Below are 25,715 nucleotides of genomic sequence, written 5' to 3'. Positions count from 1 at the left end.
ATTTGTCCTTCTGCCCACCTACACCGTCCCAGTACTGTCCCAATGATCACCGCCCCACCTGCACAGTCCAACCAACACCCTCCGAAATGCATTGTCAAAACTATACAATCCCACTACACCATGAAACATAGGAGCAGAAATAGGCCATTCGTCCTATATAGTCTATTCTGCCATTCAATCATGGCAGATTTATTACCCCTTTCAATCCTCAGGAACCGGTTCTAGTAAAAAGGCACCATTAAGTGGCGACTGTTTGCATGCAGCTCCCTATTAGGACCACTACATCTGAAACCCGCAGGCACAGCCATGAATACTTCAGTAAGCAGCATCGTTTTAAGTCTTTCAAAATACCTATCGGCAATCCTCAGGCAACAGGCTCAGGTTGCCTCCTTCCCCTCCTCCTTTCTTCTGTCTTCCCTCTTTCTTTCCAGTCCTGAAGAAGGGTCTCAGCTCATTATGTCAACTGCTTACTCATTTCCATAGATGCTGCCTGACTTGCTGGGTTCCTTCAGTGTTTTGTGTGTATTGCTCATCAATAGAGTTCCTCTTTAAGGAAACAGAAGTAGTGATACCGCACTGGTCTACAGGTACAACTGAAACACAGAGGCCTTAGACTTCCACTCCTGACTATCCTGCTGGTGAATGTACAGTTTCTGGAGAATCAAATTTAGAACCTTATAGCAAGATCACTGTACCAGAGTGACATCAGGGATTGCTGTGTAGTCTGCTTTACGGAAACATGGCTCACAGTCATAACTTTGACGCAGCGCTGCAGCCTGATGGCTTCACCGTTCTCCTCAGAGACAGGACAGCTCAGTCTTGTAATGGCAGAGGAGGTGGCGTTTGCTTTAAGATGAACTCATCACAGTTCACAAACGTGGTGGTTTTGTCTCAGTCTTGCTCACCCGACCCGGAACAAATGTCGTCCATTTTATCTGCTGAGGGAGTTTTCCACCACCTGAGGTGTACATTCCTCCTCAGACCAACGTCAGGCAGGCACTGGAAGAACTAAGCAACGTAATCAGCAGACATAAAACTCTGCACTCTGACGCCTTCCCTGCCATTGCGGGAGATTTCCACCGGGCCAGCTTGAAGTGGTCCCTGAACAGCTATCACCAACATATCACCTGTGGAAGCAGGGGAGCTAACACAGTTGACCACTGTTTTAGCACCATGCCCACAATTTGGCTGTACAGCGTATGGGAAGAGACTGAAGACTGCAGTACCAGTGGGGAGGACCCAGAAGGTATGGTCGAGGGAGGTGGAGGAGCACTTACAGGACTGCTTCGAATCAGCGGTCTGGAGAATATTCTGGAATTTACCTTCAAATCTGAATGAACACACCAAAGTTGTCACCGACTTCATCAAGACTTGAGCGGATGAGTGTGTGCCTTCAAGAACTTACTGGACCTACCCAAACCAAAAGCTCTGTTTGAACCTGGAGATTTGTAGTCAGCTGAGGGCTAGATCTGCAGCATTCTAGACCAGGAATCTAGAACTATACAAGAGGTCCAGTTACAATCTACAGAGGCTATTTTAAGGATGATATAACAATTCCAATTGAGTTTGTAGATGTATGTCAGCTCTGGCAGGATTAGCAGGCCATTACTTCCAACAAAGCAATCCTAAAGGCTTCACTCCCAGATGAGCTCAAAATCTTTTATGCACTTATACAAATCCCTGTAGCATCTAGTGACCCTGTGATGTCTGTCTCAGAGGCCAACATCAGAATGTCTTTCAAGATGGTGAGCCATCGCAAGGTGTCAGGACCTGATAATGTGCATGGTAAGGCACTGCAAACCAGTTAGTGGGAGTGTTCAAGAACATCTTCAGTTTCTCACTGCTGGTTCCTACCTGCTTGAAAAAGGTGATAGTCATACCAGTGCCCAAGAGCAGGGGTGAGCTGCCTCTATGACTATCACTCAGTGGCACTCCCATCTACTATGATGAAGTGCTTTGAGAGATTGATCATGGTCAGAATTGGTTCCTGCCTAAAAAAGGACCTGGAATTGCTGCAATTTGCCCTTTGCCACAATAGGTCAACAGCAGATGCAGTCTCAGTGGCTCTCCAAGTGGCCTTTGATTACCTGGACAATAGTAATAGCTACATCAGGCCACTGCTTTTTTGATTACAGCTCAACATTCAACACAATCATACCCTTAGTTCTAATCAACAAGCTCCTAAACCTGGGCCTCTGTACCTCCCTCTGCAACTGGATCCTTAACTTTCTCACCAGGAGACCACAGCCTCTGCGTACTGGAAGTAACATCTCCTCCTTGCTGACAGTCTACGTTGGTGCACCTCAGGGATATGTCCTCAGTCCACTGCTCTACTCACTCTACACCCATGATTGTGCAGGTAGGCACAGTTCAAACGGTATCTATAAATTTGCCAATGACACAACTATCGGTGGCAGATTTCAGTTGGTGACGAGTAAGTGTACGGGAGTGAAATAGATCAGCTAGCTGAGTGGTGTCACAGCAACAACCTTGTACTCAACATCAGTAAGACCAAGGAATTGATTATGGACTTCAGGGATGGGACGTCGAGGGAACACACACCAGCCCTCATGGAGGAAACAGCAGTGAAGAGGGTGAGCAATTTCAAGTTCCAGTGTGTCAACATCTCTGAGGATCTATCCTGGGCTAACCATATTGATGCAATTACAAAGAAGGCACAACAGCAAAGATAACTCATAAATTTCTACAGCTGTACCACGGGGAGCATTTAAACTCGTTGCAGTACCATCTGGTATAGAGGGGTGACTGCATAGGATCGGAAAAAGCTGCAGGAAGTTATAAACTCAGCCAGCTCCATCAGCCTCCCCAGCATTGAATACTCCTCCAAAAGTCAATATCTCAAAAAAGGCAGCATCCATCATTAAGGATTCCCATCACCCTCTTCTGCTTGCTACCCTTATGGGATCTGAAGACACACTCAATGTTTTAGGAACAGCATCTTCCCCTCTGCAATTGGATTTCTGAATGGACAGTGAACTTGAGAACACTAGATCACCACCTTAGAAAGAGGTGACATCGGATCAGAATGTGTAGAATCCTTGTGAGTAGAGTTAAGAAACTGCAAGGCTATAAAGGTCCGATGGGAATTATGCACAGGTCTCAGAACAATAGACAAAATTACAGCAGGAGATAGAAAAGGCATATCAAAAAGGCAATGTTACAATAGTGATGGGGGATTTCAACATGCAGGTAAATTGGGAAAATCAGGTTGGTGCTGGATCCCAAGAAGGGGAATTTGTAGAATGCCTACAAGATGGCTTTATAGAGCAGTTCATTTTGAGCCCACGATGGGATCAGCTATTCTGGATCGGATATTGGGTAATGAACTGGAACTAATTAGAGAGATTAAGGTAAGGAAGCCTTTAGTGGGATTTTTCCCCTTCCTTTTCAGTCTTGAAGAAGGGTCTTGGCCAGAAACATCAACTGTTCATTCATTTCCATTGATGCTGCCTGACCTGCTGAGTTCCTCCAGCATTTTGTGTGTGTTGCTTTGGAGTTCCAGCAGAATTTCTTGTGTTGGTGATCACACTATGATAGAGTTCATCCTGCAATTTGAAAGGGAGAAGTGAATGTGTTACAATAGAGTAAAGGAAATTACAGAGGCAAGGGAGAGGAGATGGCCAAATTTCATTCAAAGGGGACACAAGTAGGGAAGACAGTAGGGCAGCAAATAGCTGAGATTTCTTGGAGCAATTCAGAAGGCGCAGGATAGATACAGCAAAAAGAAGTATTTTAAAGACAGGATGACACAACCAAGATTGTCAAGAGAAGTCAAAGCCGACATAAAAGCCAAAGAAAGGGCATATAATAGAGCAAAAAAATTGAATGGAAAGTTAGAGGATTGGAAAGCTTTTAAAAACCAATATAAGATAACTAAAAAAGTCATAAAATGGGAAAAGATGGAATATGAAAGTAAGCTAGCCAATTTCAAAAATTATATTTTAAGTTCTCTAGATATATAGCGAGCAAATGAGAGGTGAGATTTGAAATCATACCACTGGAAAATAATGCTGGAGAGGTAGTATTGGGGATAAGAAAATGGCAGACAGACAGAGTAAGTATTTTGCATCAGCCTCTGCTGAGGAAGACACTGGCAATATGCTGGAAGTTCAAGAGTGTCAGGGGCCAGAAGTGAGTGAAGCTGTCCTTATTAGGGAAAAGTGCTTGAGAAACTGAATGGTCTGAAGATAGATAAATCACCTAAACCAGATGGTCTACTCCTCAGTGTTTTGAAAGAGGTGGCTGAAGAGATTGAGGAAGCATAAGTAATGATCTTTCAGAATCAATAGATTCTGGCATGGTTCCGGCAGACTGGAAACTTGTAAGTGTCACTTCACTCTTCAGAAGGGAGAAAGGTAAACTAAGTTGTTGGTGTTGATTGTTAAGGATGTGGTTTTCGGGTACTTTGAGGCACATGAAGAAATAGGCCGAAGTCAACGTGCAATTTGGTACGAGAAATAAATGTGCAGACTATTTCCTAAATGGGGAGAAAATTCAAAAACCTGAGATGCAAAGGAACTTGGGAGTCCTTGTGCAGAACACCCTAAAGGTTAACTTGCAGGTAGAGTCAGAGGTGAAGAAGGCAAATGCAATGTTAGCATTCATTTCAAGAGGTCTAGAATACAAGACCAGGGGTGTGATGCTGAGGCTTTAAAAGGCACTGGTGAGGTTTCACCTCGAGTATTATGAACAGTTTTGGGCTCCTCATCTAAGAAAAGATGTGCTGGCTTTGGAGAGGGTTCAGAGGAAGTTCACAAGGATGTTTCTGGAAATGAAAGGGAGGAACGTTTGATGGATCTAAGTCTGTACTCGCTGGAATTTAGAAGGATGAGGAGGTATCTCATTGAAACCTTTTGAATATTGAAAGGCCTAGACAGAGTAGATGTGGAAAGGATGTTTCCCATGGTGGGGGAATCTAGGACAAGAGGGCACAGCCTCAGGAATAGAGAGGGTATCCATTTAAAACAGACATGTGGAGAAATTTCTTTAGCCAGAGGCTGGTGAATTTGTGGAATATGTTACCACATGCAGCTCTGGAGGTCAGGTCGTTGGGTGTATTTAAAACAGAGATTGATAAGTTCTTGATTGGACTTGGCATCAAAGATTACATGGAGAAGGCTGGAGAGTGGGGCTGAGGAGGGGAAAAAAGGATCAAACATTATTGAATACCGGAGCAGACTCAATGGGCCGAATGGCCTAATTCTGCTTCTATGTCTTATGGGTTTATAGTTTTCTTAAGGGAAAATCTTGCCTGACAAATTTGTTGGATGTCTTTGAAGAAATAACAAGCAGGATAGACAAAGGATGCTGTGTACTTTAACTTTCAAAAGGTCTTTGACAAGGTGCCACACATGCAAATACTTAACAAGTTAAGTGCTCACGGTATTAGAGGATAAATACACGCATGGATAGAGCATTGGTTGATTGGCAGAGGGTAAAGAATGGGAATAGAGGGAACCTTTTCTGGCTGGCTGCCAATGAATAATAGTGTTCCACAGGGCCTGTGTTGGGAGTGCTTCTTATTATGTTATATGTCTATAATGTAGAAGATGGGATTGATGGCTTTGTGGCTAAGTTTGCAGACGATAGGTGGAGGGGCAGATCGTGTTGAGGAAGCAGGGAGGCTGCAGCGTAGACAATTTTCCAAATGGAGACAAAATGCAAATATCCAAAGTGCAAAGGAACTTGAGTATCCTTGTCAAGGTTAATTTACAGGTTAAGTCAGTGGCAACACTCACAACATGCTGGAGGAACTCAGCAGGGCGGGCAGCATCCGTGGAAACGATGAGTTGATGTTTCGGGCCGGAACCCTTCGTCAGGACTGTAGAGGGAAGGGGCAGAGTCCGGCCCGAAACATCGACTCATCGTTTCCACGGATGCTGCCCAACCTGCTGAGTTCCTCCAGCGTGTTGTGGGTGTTGCTTTGATCCCAGCATCCGCAGATTATTTTGTGTTTAAGTCAGTGGCAAGGAAGGCAAATGCAATGTTAGCATTCATTTCGAGACCTCACGGAGCATTGTGAGTAGCTTTGGGGCCATTATCTAAGAAAGGATGTACTGACATTGGACAAGGTTCACGAGAATGACTCCAGGAAATGAAAGGGTTAACATATGAGGAATGATTGATGGCTCTGGACCTGTATTCCCTGGAATTCAGAAGAATGAAGAGTGATCTCATTGAAACATATCAAATGTTGGAAGGCCTAGATGTGGAGGAGATGTAGGGGAGTCCAGGACCAGAATAGAGGGGCATCCACTTAGAATGGAAATGAGCAGGTATTTCTTTAGCCAGAGAGTGGTGTACCTGTGAAATTCATTGCTTGAAGCAGTTGAGATATAATTGTAATTATATCTCATTACAATTTAGTTTTTATTATTATATATTGCAATGTACTGCTGCCACAAAACAACAAATTCCGTTATGTAGGCCAATGATATTAGACCTGATTCTGAAATTAAACTCTGTTCTCAATTTAATTTCCACTGATACTTGAAACCAATCACTGGATATCAGACATTCTGAATCTGTCCCATTGAAACGACTCAGGAGATGAAATGTTCATGTTAATTGGTGGCCATTGGAAACTTCAGGGTGAGATCAGGGAAGGCATTAAGGGACAATGTCCTGCATTAACAAATTGTTAAAGATGTATCCCTGCTTCTTAATGTATGGTTCTCTTTCACTACTTTAATATTCCAAGTGGTTCTGCTAGTTGGGAAGTGTTACTAATGTAAATGTGTTATTCTGCACAATGAATTAAAGGTAAAATAAGTGATGATAGCTTTTGAAACTGTTGTTAATCATTTATTCTTGTCTTTGTGTTTAAAAGTATAAAAGATTGCACTCAACCATTAGTAAGACCAAAGAACTGATTGTGGACTTCAGAAAGGGTAAGATGAGGGAACACACTCCTGTCCTCATTAGGAGGATCAGAAGTGGAAAGAATGATCAATTTCAAATGAGCTAACAGTTGGCATTTTGGGCTGAGATCATTCACCAGTCCTGATAAAGGGACTCTGCCCAAAACGTCGACTGTTTACTCTTTTCCATAGATGCTGCATGGCCTGCTGAGTTCCTCCAGCATTTTGTGTGTGTTCCCTTGGATTTCCAGCATCTGCAGATTTTCTCTTGTTTGTATTTGCAGATATTCTCATGCTAGCAATTTCAAATTCCTGGGTGTCAATATATCAAGGACATAACCTGGACCCAACATATCAAGGCAGCTATAAAAAAGGCAAGACAGCGGCTATGCTTCTTTAAGAATTTGAGGAGATTTGACATGTCACCAAGAACACTTACAAATTTCTGCAGATGTACTGGAGAGAGCATTCCAACCAGCTGCATCACCGTCTGCCATGGGGGGTAGCGGGTGGGGAGTGCAGGGGTTTCTGCCCAGGATCGAAGTAAGCTGCAGAGAGTTGTAAAATTAGTCAGCTCCATCATGGGGACTAGCTTCCATAGTATCCAGGACATCTTTGAGGAGCAGTGCCTCAAAGAGGGTGCACCTATCATTAAAGACTTTCATCACCCAGGACATATCCTCTTCTCATTGCTGCCATCAGGAAGGAGGTACAGAAGCCCAAAGCCACACACTCAATGATTCAGGTACAGCTTCCATCCCTCTGCCATCCCATTTCTGAATGGACATTGAACCCCTGAACACTGCTTCACTACATTTTTTTTGGACCACTTACAGTGGTATGCAAAAGTTTGGGCACCCCGGTCAAAATTTCTGTTACTGTGAATAGCTAAGCAAGTAAAAGATGACCTGATTTCCAAAAGGGATTAAGTTAAAGATGACACATTTCTTCAATGTTTTAAGCAAGAAAACTTTTTTATTTCCATCTTTTACAGTTTCAAAATAACTAAAAAAGGAAAAGGACCTGAAGCAAAAGTTTGGGCACCCTGCATGGTCAGTACTTTGTAACACCTCCTTTAGTAAGTATCACAACTTGTAAATGCTTTCTGTAGCCAGCTAAGAGTCTTTCCATTCTTGTTTGGGGGATTTTCACCCATTCTTCCTTGCAAAAGTCTTCTAGTTCTGTGAGATTCTTGGGCCACCTTGCATGCACTGCCCTTTTGGGGTCTATCCACAGATTTTTTATGATGTTTAGGTCAGGGGACTGTGAGGGCCATGACAAAACCTTCAGCTTGCGTCTCTTGAGGTAGTCCATTGTGGATTTTGAGGTGTGTTTAGCATCATTATCCTGTTGTAGAAGCCATCTTCTTTTCATCTTGAGCTTTTTTACAGACGGTGTGATGTTTGCTTCCAGAATTTGCTGGTATTTAATTGAATTCATTCTTTCCTCTACCAGTGACATGTTCCCTGTGCCACTGGCTGCAACACAAGCCCAAAGCATGATCGATCCACCCCCGTGCTTAACAGTTAGAGAGGGGTTCTTTTCATGAAATTCTGCACCCTTTTTTCTCCAAACATACCTTTGCTCATTGTGGCCAAAAAGTTCTATTTTAACTTCATCCGTCCACAGGACTTGTTTCCAAAATGCATCAGGCTTGTTTAGATGTTTCTTTGAACCTTTTGAATAGAACTTTCTGGCAAACATTGCACCGTCTGTAAAAAAGCTGAAGATGAAAAGAGGATGGTTTCTATAACAGGACAATGATCCTAAACACACCTCAAAATCCACAATGGACTACCTCAAGAGGCGCAAGCTGGAGGTTTTGCCATGGCCCTCACAGTCCCCTGACCTAAACATCATTGAGAATCTGTGGATAGACCTCAAAAGAGCAGCGCATGAAAGACGGCCCAAGAATCTCACATAACTAGAAGCCTTTTGCAAGGAAGAATGGGCGAAAGTCCCCCAAACAAGAATGGAAAGACTCTTAGCTGGCTACAAAACGCGTTTACAAGCTGTGATAGGTACTTACCAAAGGGGTGTTACTAAGTACTGACCATGCAGGGTGCCCAAACTTTTGCTTCGGGCCCTTTTCCTTTTTTTTGTTATTTTGAAACTGTAAAAGATGGAAATAAAAAAGTTTTCTTGCTTAAAATATTAAAGAAGTGTGTCATCTTTAACTTTATGCCTTTTGGAAATCAGTTCATCTTTTAATTGCTTAGCTATTCACAGTAACAGAAGTTTTGACCGGGGTGCCCAAACTTTTGCATGCCACTGTATTTAACTATTGAATATATTATGTGTATACTGCTCGAGCTTTGCATGCTCCACGAATTGTGTGTCACCAACACCTACTTCTAGACCAAAGCTCAGCACAAAGTGTCTTGGCGGCATCCCCGCGCCAAACACTGGCACCAGCTAGACCTGATAATCACAAGACGCCGTCACCTGAGAAACGTGCTCATGACTCGCTCCTTTTAGAGTGCTGACTGCGACACGGATCACTCTCTGGTTTGCTGCAAGATCAGACTTCGGCCGAAGAAGATGCACTGTGCCAAGCCACCAGGCAAGCAGCGCATCGATGCCAGTAAGACACAGCACCCAGACAAAGCTGCAGAGGTCATCAAGTCAGTGGAGGATGCTCTCCTTGCAGACCCACCAGAAGGAGATGCTCAGCAGAGATGGGACTCTCTCAGGGACACTATCCACAGCACTGCACTCAAGGCCTTCGGGAAGAAACGGGGCAAGACACAGGACTGGTTTGAAGTGAGCTCAAGTAAGCTCACCCCCGTCATCGAGGTGAAGCGTGTTGCACTACTAGAGCACAAACACCACCCCACCCAGGCAACACTGCAAGTGCTAAGGACAGCAAGAAGCAAGGCCCAGGAAACGGCCAGATGCTGTGCAAATGACTACTGGCTACAACTATGCGAAAGCATTCAGTCATCATTTGACACAGGCAACATCCGTGGAGTGTACGAGGGGATCAAGAAAGCCATCGGGCCAACCCAGAGCAAGACAGCACCATTGAAAACCATAACAGGCGAGACCATCAATGACAAAGGCAAGCAGATGGAGAGACGGGTGAAGCATTACTCTGAACTCTTCTCCAGAGAAAACAGCATCTCTGATAGCGCACTAGATGGTGTGGAATGCCTGCCTGTCATGGAGGAACTGGATGCATTGCTGACTGCTGAAGAGCTGAGTAAAGCCATCGACAGCCTGCCCACTGGGAAGGCACCAGGACTGGATGGCATTCCACCAGAGGCCATCAAATGCGCAAAGGTCGTCCTGCTAAACCACCTGCACAAACTACTGTGCCAGTGCTGGACAGAGGGAGCAGTGCCACAAGACATGAGAGACTGCAACATTGTCACCATATATGGGAACAAAAGGGACAGAAGAGACTATAACAACTTCAGGGGAATCTCCTTGCTGAGCACCGTTGGGAAGGTCTTCGCCTGTGTGGTCCTGAACAGACTGCAGAAGATAGCCGAAAGGGTGTATCCCGAGTCTCAGTGCGGTTTCAGGTTGGAACGCTCCACAATCGACATAACATTCCCTCTTCAACAGCTAGCAAGAGAAATGCAGAGAGCAAAGACAACCACTCTACGTCGCTTTCACTGACCTTACGAAGGCCTTCAACCTTGTGAGCAGAGACGGCCTGTTCAAAATCCTCGCCAGGATTGGTTGTCCCGCGAGGCTCCTCAGGATAGTTCAGTCATTCCACACAGACATGAAGGGCGTCGTTCAGTTCAACGGCTCTTCTTCGGAGGCCTTCAACATCCGCAGCGGTGTGAAGCAGGGCTGTGTGTTTGCCCCCACCCTGTTTGGCATCTTCTTCACAGTCATGCTGAAGCACGCCTTTGGAACACCAACTGATGGTGTCTACCTCCACACCAGATCGGACAGGCTGTTCAGTCTGTCCCAGCTGAGGGCAAAAACCAAGGTTCATGAAGTACTCATCAGGGACATGTTGTTTGCAGACGATGCGGCACTGGCAACACACTCTGAAGAGCAACTGCGACACCTCATGGTCAGCTTCTCAAGAGTCTGCCAGGACTTCAGCTTGACCATCAGCCTGAAGAAAACCAACGTGTTGGGCCAAGGCGTTGAGCACCCCCCTGCCATTACCATCAACAACTACGAGCTGGAGGTAGTTCACGAGTTTACATACCTTGTCTCCACCATCACAGACAGCCTCTCCCTAGACCCCGAGATCAACAGACGGATCGGACGAGCAGCCTCAACATTCGCCAGGCTGACAAAGAGAGTCTGGGAGAACAGAAAGCTGACGACGCACACCAAAGTTGCAGTCTACAGGGCCTGCGTCCTCAGCACACTGCTTTACGGCAGCGAGACCTGGAGACTCTACTCCAGACAAGAGTGGCGTCTCAACGCCTTCCACCTTCGCAGCCTGAGACGCATCCTGGACATCACGTGGACTGACCGAGTCACCAACAATGAGGTCCTGGCTCGCTCCCAGATACCCAGCCTCTTCACCCTGCTCCAACAACGCTGTCTCCACTGGCTGGGCCACGTACACTGCATGTCAGGTGGGAGGATCCAGAAAGACCTGCTGTACGGGGAACTGGCCTCCGGCAAGAGAGCACAAGGGTGGCCCCATCTTCGTTTCAAAGACATTTGCAAGAGAGACAGGAAGTCACCGAAAATGAACGTCGAGAGGTGGGAGGACATCGCAAGCCATCGCTCTCACAGGAGGCTGGAACTACGCAGAGGTCTAAAAAGAGGAGAAGAGAAGCTGAGGCTTGCTGCTGAAGAAAAGCGCACTCATCGGAAAAACAGCACCAAGACAACACTGGAGGACAGTGCCTTCAAGGGCAGTCGCTGCAGCCCAGACTGTCACTCCCGTGTGGGCCTCTACAGCCACAACAGACGCTGCTCTAACACAACTGAAGCAAGACCTTCCAGGCACAGATCCATAGTCTCGTGAGACTAACAGATGCCACCATATATGTGTATATATTTACTATAGTTGTTTTCTTTTTCTCTAATTCTATGTACTGCGTTGTACTGCTGCCACAAAGTTAACAAACGTCATGACCTATGCTGGTGATATAAAAACCGGACTTTGATTCTGACCATTGAGTCTGGAGAGAAGGCCTACAGTCCATCCTCTGCTTTGAAAATGGAGCCACAGACAACACTGGATCCGACAGCATCTGTGGAGGGAAATGGACAGTTGACATTCTTCAGAGCTGACTGAGTTTGAAATAGGCTGTTTTGAATACAGCCATCTACATCTTCCAGTCACAGCTTCAGTGTGTCTGTTTAGTCAGTCCCTAGCGTCAAGCTGTCTAAGGGTTTTAAAAGATTATACCACATGTAAATAGCTCTTTCTGGTCCAATGAGACCACGTGTACGTCTTTGGAAAGTGGGAGAAAATGGAGCACCTGAAGGAAACCTACATGGTCACGAAGAGAACGTAGAAACTCCTTAGACAGCGGCGAGAATTGAACCAGGGTCGCGGGCCCTGTAATCGTGTAGTAACACTGCTCTGCCCTGCTGCCCATACAGTTAGCATCACATTCACCCAGGCAGGTGGAGAGTACTCCATCACATTCTACAATTGCATCCTTTGTCGGTGCGGCATTTTATTTGGTGTCAGGAGGTGAGCCGTTCACCACAGCACACCCAGCCTCCGACCTGCTTTTGAACCCAGGGTATTTAAGTGGCTGGCGCAATGGCGTTTCTTGTGAATGGTGATGACAAGGAGGTTGATGCTGGGGGGACTTGCTGAAGGCAATACCACTGAATGTGGTGCTTGACTTCCCTGTGTTGGAAAGATTCAAGATCTTAAAGATTCACATACAGTGAAGTGTATCACTTGTGTAAAATCGTTTCAGCGAGGTCTGGGCCTGGGGTGTGGGGGAGTTTACAAGTGTTGCCGCACTTTCAGTGCCAACAGAGCATGCCAAAACTGGAGCCGATGAAACTGCCTACCCAGTGTCTGAGGAACTCTATTAATGAGCTAACCTTTAGGGAATCCTGCACAAAGGCTCCCATGTCCTTCTTCACTTCTAATTTCACTCTCTGTTTAGAATATAGTCTGTGCCTTTACTCCTTCTACCAAAGTAAGTGACAATACACTTCCTGACATTGTATTCCATCTCCCACTTGTTTGTCCATTCTCCTAATCGGTCCAAGTCCTTCTATAGCCTCTCTGCTTCATCAGAACTACCTGCCCCTCCGCCTATCTGTGTATCGTCGACAGACTTGGCCACAAAGCGTTCTGACATCCAAAGCATTAACATAGCCGGCTGGTGGTGCAGCGGCATCCGCAGTGGACTTCAAGGCGACTGGTTCCCGGTTCAAATCCAGCCAGCTCCTTGAACCCTTTCCGTCTGTGCTGGGTTGGGTGTCAAGCTAGCCATTCGGCCTTGTAAGAAACAGACAAAATGCTAAACAAATGGCAAGGTTATTGTCCAATGCACCACGAAGTGCAGAGAAGAACAAGTAATCATTAACCTATAACATGAAAAGCAGCAGTCCCACCACCGACCCCTGCAGAACACCGCTAGTCACCAGCAACCAATGAGAAAAGTCTCCCTTTATTCCCCTCATTGCCTTCTTCCAGTTATCCAAATGTTCTATCACACCATGGGCTCTTATTTTGTTAAGCAGCCTCATGTGCAGCACCTTGTCAAGGGCCTTCCGAAAATGAATGAGCCATGGAGACCTTGTCTTTGTAGGTTATGATATCTGTAAATCAAAGTCTCACTTGTCTCCTGCAAGAATATTTTATTGAAAAGGAATGTTATTCAAACTTTGGCACCAAAAATAGAAATACAAAATTTCATCAGCAACTGGGAAATGTCTCAGCAAGTTTGGTTGAAGGTCATTGTGGAATGTGGATGTCTGTTCAACATGGCATTTGACATAAGCTGGCTTTCCATCTGCTCATCCTGGGAGTGCTGTGAGAGCAGGTTAATTGGTGCACTGGTGGATAGGATGACATCAGAGCTGTGTAAGAGTACAGTTTCACATACTAAATGTACTTCTAAACTTATCAGGTGTGAATTTAAGGATTTAGTACCAGTTGTGAGTTTCCACTGTTGTTTGTGGGCCCCACAGACTCTGCTGCGGTAACTCATTGCCTTCAAGAGTTTGCTTTGGAGGTCTGGAGGTGCAGAAAAGATTCCAGCATTGAAAGGCTTGAGTTAGAAAGATAGGCTGGATAAGATGGGACCATTCTCCCTGGAGGCTGAGAGGTGAACGTGTTGACACGAGGACCATAGAGAAGTCCTCTTCCCAGAGTAGGGGAGTCTAAAATAGAGGGCATGGGTTTATGGCGAGAAGGTACAGACTTACAGGGAAGAGTTTCCCTATACAGAGAGTGGTATGTATATGGACGGAGCTGCCAAAGGAAACTTTGGTCCAAATGCAGTGGTCAAATATGAGACAGCCAAAAGGACTCCATCAGCATATTGTGCCAAAGTGCCAACTTCTGTGCTGTATGACCCTGACTCCATTAGCAGAAAACTGCAGATACTGGAGACCTGAAATATATATTTAAAAAAGACTGGCTGCTGGAAAGAGGCAGCATCTGTGGAGAGAGAAACAGGGACCGGGAGCATCAATGCTTCATTGCCTCTCAGTCTGTTCCTCCCACCTGAGGCTGCTTGACTTGCTGAGTATTTTCAGCAGCCTGATTTCATTGATCATTTCAGGGCAGCCTCTCGACAATCTGCTCTGGAGATTTAGGTGTGTGAAGTCACTGCAACCAGCAGAGGGCACTATTCTACAGTGCAACATAACTAATTATTTCCAGGTGAAACTGTGTCACTCTGTACATTCAGCCAGGAAGCCCTTGATTGCTGATGGTGGCAATGCTCACATCAGACCGGCAGAGAATATCACTGTTCCCCAAGCAGTGTTCTCCCTACAGCTGAGCTCATTCATGCAAGTCCTCCACGGAAAACCCTTCGTCCAGTAAAACAGGAGCAACGGTATGTGAAATATTTGGTTCTACGAAAGGGGAACAAAGCAAGGCAGTCACACCAAATCCTCGGCTGGGCATTGGGTTTGATTGGACGGATAGCAAGGCGTTGAAAAGCACCGGGAGTGGAGCTTCCCTAGGACAGTCCATTTCTTCTGATGGAACATTATTGATCCGATGCATCAACCCAATCCTTTCTCCAGGAGAGTTTATTGATACACAAGAGTTCCAGATTCCAGCAGTGTGCTGTAACAACAAGTCAGGGCCCTCTCCATGGAATGGAAGCTTAAAGTCATCGTAACAAGCGTTCACATGACAAGATGTTCTCCCTGGGCTTCACTGCAAGGCCAGAATTCTTTGTACATTCCAACGGGAAACACTGCGATGGGGCACCATCTCGGCCCGATCCAGCCCGTGTGAAGGAAAAATGAAGTGCATCTCCTGGCATCGGATTTGGAGCTGATAATGCTCCCACGGTGAAGTGTTCGCCACGTACTGTTGGGCAAGAGGAGGGGAGGAATGTTTAGGATGGTGGGTGGAACGCTATTTACATCAGCTGCTTTGTCCTGGGTGGTGCCCAGTTTCCTGAGACCTGCTGGAGTTGCTCTCATCTTGGAGAGGAGTGCATCAAGTTCCCCGTCCTTAGGGAGACCTGGCACAGGAAGCCCTTCAGTGCACGGGGTGTCCTGTATTCCTGAGCCAATGTGGTACCGGGACTGGAGATGCAGGTCCCACAGAGTGAAGACCACAAATTCTAGCGCCATTCTCGGACCTCCTGCTGGAGCCCAGGGTGGAGGTTAGGGGGGGCAGTGGTTACGGAGGGGAGGAAATGGAAGGGAATTATAGTGGGGGGAGGGAGACTAGAGGAGGGGAAACCTCAGGAGAAAAGATGTTTCTTCTTTAGGACAGTGTTGGGTGTCTGGAGTGTTAACGTGGCAGGGAAGGATGGGGTGGCAGTTGGGATGCGTTGAGGAGACCGTGAGGTAGAGGAGCTCTGTGCTGGAGTTTGGGGATGGGGTAATATTTGGAAGACCCGGGATAGCAGGGGCGATGAGTCCAGGGAAATGGATTTCCTATTGGTAGGAAACCAATAGTGGGCAGGCAAGAAGCAGCTTGGTGTGAAGGAGATGGAGGAAGCACAGAGGGACCCAGGGAAACAGAGGACACCACCTACACTCCTGGGTCACACAGGATCTGATTTTTTTGGAAGACTGGCACATCCTCGGAGACTCTACCCTGACCAGTCGTCTGCAGTGGCCTGGACAGGGGGTTACAATGAGACAGCACTGCATTAACCCCACGGTTAAATCTGATCTGACAGGCATCCTCAGACATATTGACAGCAAAAATGTATACAAGGCAAACTGCACAGGCAGGTCGCCACTGAAAAGGCTGAGTTTGAATTTTACAAAACAAAATCAGTCCACGCACAGCAGCTGGTGACTCAGGCGGCAGACAAAGTCACGCAGTTCCCAGCGTGGCACCTTGTTCTACCCCGCAAAGTTTCCTCTTCATTACAAGGAAGGCAAGGAGCAGCAGGATCAGGACGCAGAGAGAGAAGATGACCATGATGGACAGGAAAGAGGCCTCATTCATCAGGGTCTCGGTGTAAGGCAGCTCGGCAGGAATCATATTGGTGAGATTCAGCATGTAACCCAGGGTCCAGCCTGCATCCGATCCCTTGATCTGTAAACACAACAGACTATTAACAAGACACTCTGCAGATGCTGGAAATCTTCAACATGCAGGCAAAACGCTGGAGGAACTCAGCAGGTCAGGCAGTGGCTGGTGCGGTGTGGTGGGAGGTGGCAGTGAACAGAGATTTGGGTTAGGACTGGGGAGCAGGCAGATTGACATTAAAGGGTGTGACGTACACGAACCTTTTTCAGAAACTGAATGGAGTTCCAGTTACTGCCTGTGAAGTTGTAGCCTTCCGTGAGGAGCATGAGGATGTAGTGTCCGGAGAAACAGTTTTCACTCAGGTACTTCTCCTTCATGTTGTACATATGCTTCGCCTGTGCAAAATACAAACTGACTCATGACACACCTCCGCTTGTTCCACACCTACAGGCAGCTTGGATCAGCCCGTGCTCCCGGGGACCAGGCCAGTGTCAGCTCAGGGAAGGTGCTGTCTGTGAGCTGTTGAACAGGACGTCTGGGTCACCAGCCCCCTGTGGCCCATCCATTGGGCTGTCTCCAGTCCTGGTATCGTACAGGTGTTGGGGGGGGAGGGGGGTCACAATCGGCTGCTCCAAAATTCCCCCTGAACTTATCAGTCAATTTCCCAGATACAGGCAATGACCATTGGGAGCTGGGAATCTAAAACCACAGTCTGGGTGTCCGAAGGCCAAGAAAATCACACAGGAACAAAAGATTCTCCTAGCTGGGACCCCTCCTCCTCTGCGGGGGCTGAGCCAGGTCTCCCCTTCCAACCTGGGAAGACCCCACCCTGGGAACAGAGGCAGGACTCCTGCTCTTGGTGTGGTGTAGGTTCCAACCACACTACCCCCCCCCCCCCATCTGAAGACCGGGTGGGCTGCTGGCACCACTGTGTGCCAAGGTCGAGACCAGTCCTGGGTGCACAGTGCAATCCCACTCCAGTGCAGGGACCTGCCACTCACCTCCTGCCAGGCCATGTTGCAGAATCTCTCCACGGCTGCCTGAACTTGATCCAAATTCTTCAGCGGTCCATGCTTACTGAAGAAGTCCATCACGTAATAAAATGCAGAGAAGGCCTGGCATAAAAGGAGGAGTCACAGTGTCACCCGGCACAGAAACAGGCCCTTCGGCCCACCCACTCAATGCTAGCCACAAACCACTCACTTACACCTTCCATTTTATCCCCCATCAGCTCCGCTCCGACCCCACCCCTCACCCATACATTCTGGGGGCTATTTATAGCAGCCGTTTAACTCACCAACCCACACGTCTTTGGGACGAGGGAGGGAACGGGAGCACCCGGGAGAAATTCACGCAGACACAGAGAGAAAGTGCAGACTGCATATGTAGCGCCAGAGTTCAGGGTTGAACCATCTACCCTCTGCACTGGCCGAGTTACAAAACGCATCAGGTCCAGGTTATTCCAATGACCATCGCTTTTCCTACTGACCCCAGATTCTTCTTAAATGACCTTGCTGTGTGCCTAGGGCTGTTCCAGTGTGGATGGGGTGATATTCCAGGAAAACCAGCAGTACTGACCCCAAATTTCCCCCAAATAGGGGGCTGGCACACCCCATTAAATGAGCAGGTGCTACAGTTGCAGCTGCTGTGGTTAAGCAGCTGGCTGACGTGGGATCTGCATTCCTTAGAGCTGCCTGTACCAATCAGCTTCACTGTCTCGTGTGTTGTTCTGGGAGGGTCGGGCGTGCACGGACTATCGTAGAAAGCAGACACGTTGATGAGCTTCTCGTATCCGTCATTGAAACAGGGACTGGAAATGGTTCCATTGTCTGTCACCTGAAAGAGATAAGTGGGTTGTTTACTGGTTTGTTGGTGCTTGAGACCAGAACCACCAAGGCCCACCTTCCACGAAAACAGCAGCTCTGGGACCGGGAACAACAAAGCAGATGGAGACCCAAGTTTAGACCATAAGACATAGGAGCAGAATTAGGCCATCTGGCCCATTGAGGCTGCTCTTCCATTTCATCATGGCTGATCCATTTTCCCTCTCAGCCCCAGTCTCCTGTCTTCTCCCCAAATCTTTTCATAACCTGACGAATCAGCCTCTACCTTAAATATACCCAGTGACTTAGCCTCCACAGGCCACCTGTGGCAATGGATTCCACAGATTCACCACTCTCTGGCTAAAGAAATCCCTCCTCATCTCCATTCTATAAGGACACCACTCTATTCTGAGGCTGTGTCCTCTGGTCTTAGACTCTCCCAGCATAGGAAACATCCTCTCCACATCCATTCTATTAAGGCCTTTCACCATTCGAAAGGTTTCAAATGAGGTCACCACTTATTCTTCCAAATTCGAGTGAATACAGGCCCAGAGCCATCAAACGCTCTTCATATGACAAGCCTTTTCATGAACTTCCTTGTTCATTTTCATGAACTTCCTTTCAATCACCTCCACTGTCAGCACGTCCTTTCTTAGAAAAGGGGCCAAAAACTGCACAGTACTCCAAGTGAGGCCTCACCAGTGCTTTATAAAGTCTCAGCATTACATCCTTGCTTTTATATTCTAGTCCCCTTGATATGAATGTTAACATCACGTTTGCCTTCCTCAACACAGATTCAACCTGCAAACTAACCTTCAGGGAATCCTGCACAAGGACTCCCAAGTCCCCTTGCACCTCAGATTTTTGAATTTTCTCTCCATTTAGAAAATAGTTAACCCTTTCATTTCTTCTACCAAAGGGCACGATCATACACTTCCCGACTCTGTATTCCACCTGCCACTTCTTTGCCCATTCTCCTTCTGTAACCTCCCTACTTCCTCAAAACTATCTGCCCCTCGACCCATCTTCATATCACCTGCAAACTTTGCCACAAAGCCATCAATTACATTATCCAAGTCATTGACATATAACGTAAAAAGAATCCGTCCCAACACAGACCCACATGGAACACCACCAGTCACTGGCAGCCAACCAGAAGAGGCCCCCTTTATTCCCACTCTTTGTTTCCTGCCAATCATCCACTGCTTTATCAATGCTAGTATCTTCCCTGTAATACCATGGACTTTCAACCTGTTATTGGATCCCTGGTTACAGACTTCGAGTGAGACAAAATACTCCTCCACCATTACCCTCAGTTATCACTCATCAGATGTGTGTACCCTAACCTTCTAAAGTCCATATAAACAATACCTATTGCTCTGCCTTGATTACCTCCACAAAAAATAATTTCGTGTGCAGTAAATGTTTACATCACTTATTAAATCTTTCCTTGAAATACAAATACACTACATCTCCCGGATCTTCTTTATCTACCCTGCTCATTATATCCTCTAAGAATGATTACGTTTGTACAATCTCAATGTGGACAAATCTGATATCTAACTTAAAAGATCTTCTGTTAAAATAGGAAGCTCTGTCTGTTTATGCACTACTATTCAGTTGGTTGGTGAGGGGGAGAGGGGTGGAGAAGGGGGTGGGGATGAGGAAGAGGATGAGGAGTGGAGGTGGGGGATGGTGATGAAGGTTGGAGGTGGCTGGGTTAAACAGTCAAGATGTAATCAGCAACTGGTTGTATTGAATGTAAGTTGTTGGCGTTGCAATAAAAAAAATAGTGATTAAAAAAAAGAATGAATACATTTGTCAAACATAATGTCCTTTTCAGAAAGGAAAAAAAATCAAACTGCTGGAGCAATTAGCCGTGGAGGCAGGCGGACAGCCGACATTTTGGGTCGAGACCCTGCATCCAGTTGTTATTTTGTTTTGATCCAGATTCCAGCATCAGCAGCCTTTTCTGTCTTCCCCTCCATACATCATCCTTGTTATCTTCAACTAATCTTTCCTGCATGACTTAAGGATTGAAGGGCACCCATTCAGAACAGAGATGTGAGGAAATTTTTTTAGCCAGAGGGTGGTGAATCTATGGAATTTGTTGCCACGGGCGGCAGTGAAGGCCAAGTCATTGGGTGTATTTAAGGCAGAGATTGATAGGTATCTGAGTAGCCAGGGCATCAAAGGTTATGGTGAGAAGGCGGGGGAGTGGGACTAGATGGGAGAATGGATCAGCTCATGATAAAATGGCAGAGCAGACTCGATGGGCCGAATGGCCGACTTCTGCTCCTTTGTCTTGTTGTCTTATTATTGCCTAATGATGTTATGCTTCTCGGAGTACAGAACAGACCCACTGACCAAGCCTATGTTGAAGCTGTACATTGGTGAGACTGAGTACTGTGTGCAGTTTTGGTCACCTACCTACAGGAAAGATGTCAACAAGATTGAAAGAGTACAGAGAGAACTTTCAAGGATGCTGTTGGGACTTGATGACCTGAGTTATAGGGAAAGGTTGAATATGTTTGGACTTTACTCCCTAGAGTGTAAGAGAATGAGGCAAGATTTGATTGAGGTATACAAAATTGAGGGTGAATACAAGCAGGCTTTTTCCACTGAGTGAGGGGAGACTAGAACCAGAGGTCATGGGTTAAGTGTAAAAGGTGAAATAATTAAGGGGAAACCAGAGGGTGGTGTGAGTGTGGAACGATCTGCCAGTGAAAGTGGTAGAAGCAGGTTCAATAGTCACATCTAAATTACCTGGATGGGAGGGGAGGGGTAAAGAGGGCTGTGGTCAATGCAGGTACAGGAGGTGGGACTAGGCAGAGACCAGGTCGGCACGGACTAGATGGGTGAAAGGACCTGTCTGTGTGCTGTAGTGCTCTGTATCACTCCGGTCACCGACTACGGGAAGGGTGTGATAATAATAGTGTGTGTGCAGGAGATGTTCACGAGTGTTGCCTGGAATGGTGGTGGGGTTGAAGAGACTGGATCGGCTCAGTCATTCTCACAGCCTCATCGGGTGCCAAGGGGTGACCTTACAGAGATTCACAAACCCTGGGACAGAGAAAGGGCAGCTGGTGCCTCTTTCCTAGGGAGGGGATCTGAACCCAGAGGGCACAGGAGAAATGTAAAGGAGATCTGGGCAACTCCCACACACAGTGTGGTGGGTCTTTGGGACGAGCTGCCAGGAGGCAGGGTTACAACATCACGGAGCCTTAGAGCACAGAAAATCATCCACACCAAGCGAAGGTCAGAAAGTCAGATTAAAGATAGTTTAATGTCATTTCCAGTACACGAGCGTAAGGGAGACAAAATAATTGTTACTCTGGATCTGATGCAGCACAGAAACAAAAACTATAAGATAAAGAACACAGGCAATAAATACATAAGATGGTTAATACACAGACTGATCGTACGTACATAAAGTGATGCTAGGCATAGGGGTATCTGTACAGTTGGCCGGTCAGATGCTGAGGTGTGACCTTATAGAGATTCACAAACCCTCAGCCCTCAGCCAAGGAACAGAGATAGGATAGACAGTCTGACTCTGACAGGAAATGATAAAGTAGTGGTGGCAGGGTGGGTTAGCGGGTGGGGGTGTTGATCTGCCTTTGTTAAGGATCCGGCCTGAACACTGGGTCGAAGGGCCTCTGCTGGTAGCTCTGGATCACGACAGTCTTTAATTTTTGTTTTCTTTCACCTGGCCATGTGGGTTCTGGCCCAGTCCCTTTCCTTTTTGGACTTCCTCCAATTACCTGCTCGTCTCCTCATTTGCAGCCACCTGTTTCTAATTTTCTGCACCCTTCTTCTGGATCAGACCCCCCCGTGGCTCCATCCCATGAACACCATTCGTTGGCTTGGGATGACCCCTGCCAGACACACCCCGACACTGCTCTCCACACGCTCAGCCAGTCGTGCAGTGCGCGTCCGGGAGCTGAGGATGCTGGGTAGCTGGCGTGAACACGGGGCACGTTTGCCACATTCCAAAATCTCCAGCATCTTTCCCCGAGGTCCTGTAGAAGCAGACGCAGTCACTCTCTGTCCTCACCGATTCCAGCGAGAACTCCTCTCAGACGCGCGTGAAGCTCTGAAAGTCTCCAGCCTGAGAGGCGAGGAGAGAGTGGCTGCTGAACACATTCAGACATTTGACGTACTGAGAAGTTGTGGCTTAAGGGGATTAACAGGAAAAGGGAGCCGTGGTCCCACTGCACAAGGAGCCCGGTGGCCAACTCTCCCTCCTGCTTACGGTGGGAGGTGAGTGACTGACCCAGCCGGCCATCAGTCTACGCGGGGACCTGGTGCCGTTTTCTGCTTACCACCAGACTCTGCAGAAGCATCTTCATGGCCTGGTCCTTTCCGTAGCACAGGAAGCTGTGTGTGTACATGTGGTAACTCCTCCCGTACAAGCGGAAAAACTTGGAGTCTTCTGGCGATTTTACCACATTATTGGGAATAAATGTGACCTGTGTGGAAGCTCCGCCCAGGTCCAAGGCTCCCAATGTGTCAGGATCTCCTCCAGCACTAACCTGGGACACAAAGCAGGAACAGGTGAGTCAGGAAAACGTGGAACTCACAGGGAATCAGCCCCATCGCCAGCACCTCCCTGGGTCTCCTTGGATCAGCCTCCCAACAGAACGGGCCAACTGAATGTGGTACACGTGCCCCACGTTCACGCCAGCTTCCCACCTTCCTCAGCTCCCAGACGTGCACTGCACGACTGGCCGAGGGTGTGGAGAGCAGTGTCGGGGTGTGTCTGGCAGGGGTCATCCCAAACCAACACATGGTGTTCATGGGATGGAGCGGGGGGGGGGGGGGTTCGTTTCAGAGAAAGGGTGCAGTGATTGGGGTGGGGTGGGGGGTGACAGGAGTCATCCCAGAGGAAGGGTGCAGAGGTCGAGGGGGTATCAGGATGGTGTATATGGCAAGGATCATTCCAGAGAAGGCTTGCAGTAGTCAAAGGGGTGTGGGGATAATTTTCGTGGGAAGGGGGAGCAGGGGTTGGGGGTTGGGGGCTGGTATTCAGGGTCACAGCCAGTGGTTGCCTTCATCAGGACTGGACTCAATGATAGGGATAGCCCTTCAGCCACGTCAGTGGTGTGGTGGGAGTACCGTGCCAAAGTTCCCCATCAGGTAGTTGATGGTAATCCAGCCAAATGCTCCTTCATCCGCTCCGCTTATAATCCGCGCTCCCCGGAAATCAAACGGATACGAGCTGATGAACGTTTCCACGGCCTGCAGCAGCTTCTCAGACTGAGCTGGGTTCTGCAACCTGCAAAGTTGAAAGTACATTGTTTATCAAACTACATATCCGTCACCATATCCAGGACAACCCCGAGATTCCCTTCTTGTGGGCATCACAGCAAGTAAAGGAACACAACAGAATCAATGAAAGACTGCACGCATCAAGGCAGATAAACAGGCCATGTGCAAGAAACAACAAACTGCAAATACAAAAGAGAAAGAAAGTAAAATGATAATAGTGAATAAATAAGCAGTAAATATTAAGGCCGTGGATTGAAGAGTCCTTGAAGGTAAGTCCATTGGTTGGGAATGGTTCAGTGCTGGGTGAGTGAAGTTATCTCCCCTGGTTCAAGTGCCCGGTGGTTGAGGGGTAATAACGGTTTCTACCAACAAGGTGTTTCCATTACCTGAAGGGTTTGAAGGGCAGATCACAGCGAGGCAGGGCAACGTGCTGTGTAGTCAGGACAGGGACAGACAACTTCTGGAGGGGTACAGGAAACACAGGACATCTCTGTACGTTCCCCACATTCGGGCGTGAAGGACACCGGCTCTTCCCCAAGGGAAGGGGTGGATGGGCACTGGCTCTGTTCTGAGGGAGGGGGTGGACGGGCACTAACTCTTCCCCGAGGGAGGGGGTGGACAGGCACCAGCTCTGTTCCGAGGGAGGGGCTGGACGGGCACCAACTCTTCCCTGAGGGAGGGGGTGGACGGGCATCGGCTCTTCCCCGAGGTGGGGGGGTGGACGGGCACCAGCTCTGTTCCGAGGGAGGGGGTGGACGGGCATCGGCTCTTCCCAGAGGGAGGGGGTGGACAGGCACCAGCTCTGTTCCGAGGGAGGGGCTGGACGGGCACCAACTCTTCCCTGAGGGAGGGGGTGGACGGGCATCGGCTCTTCCCCGAGGTGGGGGGGTGGACGGGCACCAGCTCTGTTCCGAGGGAGGGGGTGGACGGGCATCGGCTCTTCCCAGAGGGAGGGGGTGGACGGGCACCAGCTCTTCCCTGAGGGAGGGGTTAGATGGGCACTAGCTCTGTTCCAAGGAAGGGGGTGGACGGGGCACTGGCTCTGTTCTGAGGGAGGGGATGGACGGGCACGAACTCTTCCCCGAGGGAGGGGGTGGACGGGGCACTGGCTCTGTTCTGAGGGAGGGGATGGACGGGCACCAACTCTTCCCCGAGGGAGGGGGTGGACGGGGCACTGGCTCTGTTCCGAGGGAGGGGGTGGACGGCTCTTCCCCGAGGGAGGGGGTGGATGGGCATCAGCTCTGTTCGGAGGGAGGGGGTGGACGGGCACCAGCTCTTCCCCGAGGGAGGGGTTAGATGGGCACCGGCTCTGTTCCGAGGGAGGGGGTGGACGGGCACCAGCTCTGTTCTGAGGGAGGGGGTGGACGGGCACCAGCTCTGTTCCAAGGGAGGGGGTGGATGGGCACCGGCTCTTCCCCGAGGGAGGGGGTGGACGGGCACCAGCTCTGTTCCGAGGGACGGGGTGGACGGGCATCGGCTCTTCCCCGAGGGAGTGGGTGGACAGGGCACCGGCTCTTCCCCGAGGGAGGGGGTGGACGGGCACCGGCTCTTCCCTGAGGGAGAGGTTAGATGGGCACCAGCTCTGTTCTGAGGGAGGGGGTGGACGGGGCACTGGTTCTGTTCTGAGGGAGGGGGTGGACGGGCACCATCTCTTCCCCGAGGGAGGGGGTGGACGGGCACCAGCTCTGTTCGGAGGGAGGGGGTGGACGGGCACCAGCTCTTCCCCGAGGGAGGGGGTGGACGGGCATCAGCTCTGTTCGGAGGGAGGGGGTGGACGGGCACCAGCTCTTCCCCGAGGGAGGGGTTAGATGGGCACTGGCTCTGTTCCGAGGGAGGGGGTGGATGGGCACCAGCTCTGTTCTGAGGGAGGGGGTGGATGGGCACCAGCTCTGTTCCGAGGGAGGGGGTGGACGGGCACCGGCTCTGTTCTGAGGGAGGGGGTGGACGGGCACCGGCTCTGTTCTGACAGAGGGGGTGGACGGGCACCAGCTCTGTTCTGAGGGAGTGGGTGGACGGGCACCGGCTCTTCCCCGAGGGAGGGGGTGGACAGGCACCAGCTCTGTTCAGAGGGAGGGGGTGGATGGGCACCGGCACTTCCTCGAGGGGAGGTGGGTGGACGGGCACCGGCAATGAGAAGCCGATCGTCAATCTCAACACCAGGCT

At 48.6% G+C, this 25,715-nt stretch overlaps 1 protein-coding gene across 3 annotated transcripts in view; it reads right to left on the bottom strand.

Moving 5' to 3' along the window:
* Window positions 1–13,616: 13,616 nt before the first annotated feature.
* The window catches only part of entpd1 (ectonucleoside triphosphate diphosphohydrolase 1), a 36,576-nt gene continuing 24,477 nt past the window's right edge, over window positions 13,617–25,715 (bottom strand). For 2 of the 3 annotated variants that reach the window (XM_072239099.1, XM_072239097.1), the window contains exons 5-10: window positions 23,400–23,559; window positions 22,607–22,816; window positions 18,037–18,294; window positions 17,460–17,573; window positions 16,719–16,853; window positions 13,617–16,524 (exon numbers count right to left, since the gene is read on the bottom strand). In XM_072239099.1, the coding sequence (XP_072095200.1) occupies window positions 16,300–16,524; window positions 16,719–16,853; window positions 17,460–17,573; window positions 18,037–18,294; window positions 22,607–22,816; window positions 23,400–23,559 (1,102 nt within the window). In that variant the 3' untranslated portion in view covers window positions 13,617–16,299. The remainder of the gene's footprint in view (window positions 16,525–16,718; window positions 16,854–17,459; window positions 17,574–18,036; window positions 18,295–22,606; window positions 22,817–23,399; window positions 23,560–25,715) is intronic. The other variant, XM_072239098.1, reaches the window with a different exon arrangement.

Source organism: Mobula birostris, chromosome 21, assembly GCF_030028105.1.
Source record: "Mobula birostris isolate sMobBir1 chromosome 21, sMobBir1.hap1, whole genome shotgun sequence".
Taxonomy (NCBI): Eukaryota; Metazoa; Chordata; class Chondrichthyes; order Myliobatiformes; family Myliobatidae; genus Mobula; species Mobula birostris.
This window is presented reverse-complemented; position numbering and strand designations above follow the sequence as displayed.